The sequence below is a fragment of the Vollenhovia emeryi genome, unplaced genomic scaffold (genome assembly GCF_000949405.1).
Source record: "Vollenhovia emeryi isolate VEMERY1.0 unplaced genomic scaffold, V.emery_V1.0 DF940777.1, whole genome shotgun sequence".
NCBI classification, from domain to species: Eukaryota; Metazoa; Arthropoda; class Insecta; order Hymenoptera; family Formicidae; genus Vollenhovia; species Vollenhovia emeryi.
Window position 1 is genome coordinate 1 of NW_011965589.1, and position 7,226 is coordinate 7,226.

At 36.7% G+C, this 7,226-nt stretch overlaps 1 protein-coding gene across 1 annotated transcript; it reads left to right on the plus strand.

The window, feature by feature from the left end:
• Nucleotides 1-5,134: 5,134 nt before the first annotated feature.
• LOC105555759 lies at nt 5,135-6,110 on the plus strand. Its single transcript, XM_012002799.1, has 2 exons — nt 5,135-5,724; nt 5,865-6,110. Exons 1-2 carry the CDS (start codon nt 5,616-5,618, stop codon nt 6,092-6,094), a joined length of 339 nt encoding a protein of 112 aa, XP_011858189.1. The 5' UTR covers nt 5,135-5,615; the 3' UTR covers nt 6,095-6,110.
• The last annotated feature ends 1,116 nt before the right edge of the window (nt 6,111-7,226 follow it).

The window sequence follows — 7,226 nt, forward strand, 5'->3', positions numbered from 1 at the left end:
TGAACGGAATCATTCTGATTGGTTAGCCTTTCATCTAGTTACCTTTCCGTTACTGTTCCGTTCCGCTGTTTCTATCTCCATCGGGATGCACCCTTAGGCTGCGGGCACATGGTGCGTGATGCGTGATGCGGGATAGAGCTCCGTCATAGCAACAACCAATCAGAGCTATCCCGCATAACGCATCCCGCACGAGTTCAGTGTGCCCTGTGCACATGGTACGGAATTTAGCAGAAAAATTGGTTACAGAATTCAAAAATATTTTTTCAAGTTGTAAATTGTATTGACAAAGTTTTTAAAAATGTGAAGACAAAGATAAAATTAACATTAAAGAGTATTATACATTTCGTGAATCAATGAAATATCGTATAAAAAGTATTATTTCTTAATTTATGTTTTCACGTAGGCGCGTCATAACCCCCTTTTCCCGTACCATGTGCACAGGGCACACGAAAATTTTGCGTGATACGTGATGCGTCTTGATCTTGTATTTGTTCGTATCAGTGTCTTGGCTCCACTATAAGAAATATAAATAATAAAAATAATGGAAAGTAAATTAATGATGGTAGAGAAAGCTATGATACCATTATTGAAAATATACATGAAGACTCCGATAACAAATTTTCGAAAAGAAAAGGTTAGGTTAACTTTAATAAAATTATTAACAATGCACATAATTTTATCTGAAAAGAAGAAAAAGAAACGTAGTATGTGGGTCAGACCAATCTATACGGTGCAACAGCGACATATAAAAAGAAACATTGAAATATGAAAAATAAATGTATTTTATTTTGAATGCAAATGTTTATAAATTTAGATAAATATTAACTGACGTATATAGCATAAATAAAATAAACGTTTTTTTAATTAAAAGACCTGCATCTTCTTCTGCCTGTAAAACATCGTTCATAATTTTGTTTTGGACGATTCTTCAATTTTTATAAGGCAGTCGTCTTAAAATGTCGCCCAGTTGCACTAAAAAACCGTCAACACCGTCAAACGGTTTGTTGGTGTCAGATAAAATTTTTAATAATTCCTTGTGAAAGTCTCCGTCAGTCGAAAGACTTCTCCGTCCTAAAACATCAAAAATATATTATTTAAACATTCTTTCAATGTTACGTCTTTCACCAATCACATAAACTAATTTAAAATTTTCAACATAAATTATTAATACAATGTACTTACGTTTAGTACCTCTGCAGCCGTTCTCGGATACACTCATGTTAATACCTGATGTGCTACTACTTGTGTCGTCATTGAAAATATTGCTCGTGGAACAGGACCCAGTCAGAAATGTCTCGTCGATCGACGTCGAAACGACGTCGTATCGACATCGAAACCGTCATATTGAGCTTGTGCGGAAGCCCTTATTCAATAACATAAATTAAATTTATATACTCACACTTGTATTATAATTGATTTGACTTATTGATATATAAGTTCTCCTTATTCACATCCATATCCGCAAAGCATGAATGGGTCAAATAATCAAAATTCTCCTTCGGTAGAAAAACATTGCATTGCATGCACTCGTAATAATCCACGTGTAACTAACAAAAGATTACAAATAAATTGTGTGATCAAGGCAAAATAATTTTTTTTAACATTTTACACATATTGACATTTCTATAAAAATTTGTTCTTACCTCTTCCATTTCAGTACAAATTATTAGATGGTTATACGAGGTTATATATAACCTAAAATTTTTCGAGCTTCGCAATTCGCTTCACTGATGGTGTTTACCGCGATGGCCGGGTGCGGGATGCGTGATGCGGGATAGAGCGTCCGTCATAGCAACAACCAATCAGAGCTATCCCGCATAACGCATCCCGCACCATGTGCCCGCAGCCTTAGGCTGCGGTCCCATGGACTGATATTTCTCGCGTAACGCGTATCGCGTAACCAATCAGAAGCGTTCCGCGTTTTCTGTTACGCCTGTGTCAAAAAGTTGCGTATTACGCGAGTTGCGTGACTTATATGTGTGAGCGGTTCTAAAGAAGCGGTATAGACAACATGGAAGAATCTGTAAGTTATCTTTAGGTATTATAATGTTGTTTTCTGTCCTTTATTTTATCTTTGTTACTATATTGTCTGTTATTATATTGTCTTCTTTCTATTTCGTTTGATACTTTATATTGTAGGTTACGTTTGATACTTTGTATTGTAGGTTATGTTTACTATACTTTTAGTCCTATTAATGTAAAATATAATTTATAATATACAATTTAATAAAATTTTAAATACTGATTTATAAAACTAAAATAATATGGTTTGTAATTATTTAATAATTATTACCCTTTGCAGCAAATTAAATGTGGATATTGCAATTGGTTTATAGCACATCAATGCCAAAATATTTTAGAGCATGAGTGCTTTAAAAAATATGATGAAAATACAGATGCATTGTTTATTGACGATAATAATGTAGCTACTATAGGTATGAACATTCACATTATATGTATTATTTTGTATTGTTACGTCCTGTGGACTCTACGATTTCTCTCTTTCAAAAAACCATAAGAACGTTTTTCCTCCTTTGGAAATTATTATTTTAGGAATCAGCGGATATCGACTAGCCAACGCATGGGTCCCCTCCCCATAAAATTTATTACCAGAGTAATACTTTTCGGAACTCGAAAAGTAAAGTGCCCTAATTGTTGCTGGTCGATAGCCGTTGAAATAATAGGTTACGCCCTGTGGACTCCACGATTTCTCTCTTTTAAAACCAATAAGAGACACACATGTTTTTCTTCCCTTGGAAATTATTATTTTAGGAATCAGCGGATACCGACCAGCCAACGCATGGTTGCTGGTCGATAGCCATTGAAATAATAAAAAAGGGAAGAAACAACAGACAAGATGGGATCAGGCCCTCTCAGACGGCAATTTCAGAAGCCTTTATTTTATGACTATTTGGTTTTCTACCCAAAAAGTAAAACTCGGAATTTTTCGGAAGCCGCTGAAGGAAATGATACCCTAAGTAAATATCAAAGGGCGACGACGACTTAATGGTCGGGTTGCCAATAAGGATGACAACCCCCTGACACCTCCCACTAATCCACCAATGAAGAACCAAAATCCAAAATCTCCTTTCATGTCCCATGATCAAGATCCACCCCCGAAAAATCATATATAAACCCGAAGCCTGCTGCCTCAACGCTTCTTCCTTGGCAGTTTCCGAGTCCACCAACGCACCTCGTTCCGTGACTCTCCAAGTTCTCTTAACATTCTTTCATATCGAGTCATCCAGTACAAGTAAAATCAGTGCGCGAGTTCGCCTGACAGACCATTTCATCGGAGCCTGCCGCCTATTTGACCATTTCATTGGAGCCTGCCGCCTATTTACCAGATACCGAAATCTCATCGATACCAACCAGTAGTAAGTCGCACGTTTTCTTTTTAATTGTTTTGGCTCGACGACCTCCTTTCCCCCAACTAATTTTTATTCTTATTCCGAAGGACTTTCGCTAGTTCTAACTTCCCCGTCCATCCACTTGCGAACTCACCCCAAATTTCCATTCCTTAAAATTCGTTTTGTGTCCACGGATTCCGCCTCAGCGTGAATCCGACACGATTCGAAGAATTTCTATTCCTTAAAATTCGTTTGTGTCCACGGATTCCGCCTTAGCGTGAATCCGACACGATTCGAAGAATTTCTATTCCTTAAAGTTCGTTTTGTGTCCACGGATTCCGCCTTAGCGTAAATCCGACACGATTCGAAGAATTTCTATTCCTTAAAGTTCGTTTTGTGTCCACGGATTCCGCCTTAGCGTGAATCCGACACGATTCGAAGAATTTCTCCTTAAAATTCGTTTTGTGTCCACGGATTCCGCCTCAGCGTGAATCCGACACGATTCGAAGAATTTCTATTCCTTAAAATTCGTTTGTGTCCACGGATTCCGCCTTAGCGTGAATCCGACACGATTCGAAGAATTTCTCCTTAAAATTCGTTTTGTGTCCACGGATTCCGCCTTAGCGTGAATCCGACACGTTTCGAAGAATTTCCATTCCTTAAAATTCGTTTTGTGTCCACGGATTCCGCCTTAGCGTAAATCCGACACGTTTCGAAGAATTTCCATTCCTTAAAATTCGTTTTGTGTCCACGGATTCCGCCTCAGCGTGAATCCGACACGATTCGTAGAATTTCTATTCCTTAAAATTCGTTTGTGTGTCCGCGGATTCCGCTTTGGCGTGAATCCGACACGATTCATTACTTCCACTATTAACAAACCAGAAATTCTACCCAACCTTCATAACTCTACTCATTTTAGTGGACTCACGGGATCCACTGTCAAACCCAAGGCGGAAGTCTCGAGCCGTAATCAAACGTTCAAGGAATCGGAGGAATCGTCGCGCGCGTTTGTTAGCCGCGCAAAATAACGTTCCAGCGCAAATCTCCGACACTTCTCCTCCCTCTTCTCCCCTCTGCGCTAGTCCCGACCGACAGGCCGAGGACCCTCCACCCTCTTCCTCCTCTCTACAAGATCCTCCTCCCCAGCTCCCCGAGCCTCAATCCCCTCTCCCCGATCCGGAAATTAACGACAGGCCTCCGTCCCCCGCCTCGTCGACCTCTAGTATAGAGATCGTCGAGGAATTTGAACTCCCTCCTCTCACTCCCCCGCGGATTACTCCTGAGAAATTCTTTAGACTAATCCGCGACATCTTTCCTTGCTCCCATCCTCCCCCAGGGACCTTCACCGTAGGCCCAGAGTTCCTGGATATCCCTGAACTCCTCGACAGAGTTCACTCCAACCCCCCTCACCTAGTCATCCCGGTCTACCTTCCCGGGGAAAGATATCCCAGGCCCGTCCCCATCCGGCTCTTCCAGCGCCTTTTCCCTCCCTCCTCCGCTATCATTACAGACCACCAATAAATCCATCACACCTCTATATGTACAAACAAACACACACACAGTCACACCCACAATATGTAAAAACGATCATCTAATTTATTTATATTTTGTCCTATATTTAATAATGTAACTATTAGTTTAGAGTAAGGTTTTAGTAAAAATAAACTATCTGATCTAATGTCTAGTAACAATAATCCTTTTTTACTTTTTTAATTCTAATGTTTAGTTGAATTTATCTTTTTACTTTAATCTAATGTCTAGATGTAGAAAAATCGTAAATATATGATGTTAAACTTATCTCCTTCAATTCTAATTTATTTCTAAAGACCTCACCCCCCTCTTTTTCGTTTCCCCTTTGAGAGTGCACAAGGTCCGTCCCAGGGTAATAGGGATTAATTTCCTTGACCCGAAATAGGACCTGCGATCGCACCGCTCTCGAAAGGAGTCATAGTGTCCTCGCGGACATTGACCCTTTTAGAGCCTTAGAAAAGTGCGTTCGGCTCGCTTCCACGCGCCTCCGAGCGTGTTAGCGAGATATTAAAATTGCTAGTTGCGTCATTCCACACCTCCTCGTCTGGAAGCCCTATCCTTCGGCTCCCGCTAATCTCTATTTCCCATATCTCCACTTTCCAAGAGGTTTTGACGTAACAGTATATTATGTGAAATTAGGTATTATGATCAAACTTCTCTCTTACAGTGAACAGATGTGAGGACACTGAACTATCATTCCCAAATTCTAATGTAGATTTGGACGAACGTTTTATAATGGCAGTTATAGATAGACCACCATTATACAATCATCGTTTAAATGTTAAAGAAAGGTCTAAAGTAAAAAAAGCAGCTTTGTGGGAAGAAGTAAAAAAAACCATTGGTAGTATGTATATATTAAAACTTTTACTGTAAAATTAACATGTACTAAGAATTTAATATTAATAACCTGTTATTAAAGAATAAGATATTTATTGTTTTCTTTAGAATTGTGTGATAAGATTAAAAAATAACTCTTTGAAATAGGTAATCTGAGTATAAAAGAATCACAAAAAAAATGGAAGTATCATCGTGACTGTTATATAAGAGCCAGGAAAAAAGTAAAACAGTATGTGCCGAGTGGGTCTGATGCATCTGCAGTAAATGTAAAATCTAATTATAGATTTTTCGAACTAATGAGACCCTTGGATGATACATTTCCGACTACATTGTATGTATTGTACAAAACTATATATAGTTTTACATACATAAAATAAAATAATATAAACGAAATAGTATTTTACAGAACAATAAGCACATTATCAACGACGGTTGAAAAATCATCTTTGGTACAAAAGGAAAATGAAAGTAACGACTTCTCAGATTGCTCAGATGTTGGACCAGATGTGTGTTCTCACGAATCATCTGCATTGTCAAGCCCTGGACGCTTATCATTCAACTCAACATCTTCATCAGTCTCAAAAAGTATATATACATATACATACATATATACATATATATACATACAATTATGTATGTGAGATTGGTATGCATATTATTTTTTCTAACATTAATTTAATTTTGTTTACAGAACGAAAGAAGCATGACCAGTCACAAGAGTTACAAACTGCTCTATTAGATATTTTAAAGATACCTGTTCCTGAAAATGATGCCATAGATGGTTTTTTAAAAACTCTAGGTGAGGCTTTACGACGTTTGCCATACCGAAAGAGAGTTATGTTGGAAATTAAATTTCTTCAAATGAGTACAGAAGCAGAGTTTGAAAACAATGAGGAGAGTTGTTAATTTTTTAATTTAACCAAAGATGTGATATTTCTTTTATTTTGTTTGAATTTTCTTTTATTTTGCTTTTAATTTCGTAATCAAAGAAAGTTATTAAATTATTAAAGACTAAAACAAAATATTCGATTTATAAAGATTAAATAATACATATATAGAAAGATCTCAAGTATACAAAATTTGAGAATATATAACAAAGTTAATGAGGTTTAAGACATGTTATTTAAAAAATTGTTATGGGTGTAACAGTTCAAATATACGTTTAGTTGTACTTACATGTCTGTGATAATAATTACATATCTTAGTTTTATTTTTCTATAATATCAAATAATAAATGTTCACGAAATATATTTAATAAAAGTTATTATTGATACATTAAATTTATTGTATATTATAACTTATTTAAATTCCTTATATCCTTAGTGCTGTATATAAATAAAAAAGAACCTTTTATCACATTTTTTAGCATGTAAGTAATTTTGAATAACATATTTAGATATTTGATTTTGAAATTAAATGTTCAAAATTCATTGCGAAATGCCTTTTTCCACTGCCATGTAACTGCACCATCTCCTTCGAAATACTCAGCGAATGTATTTCTAATCGCCA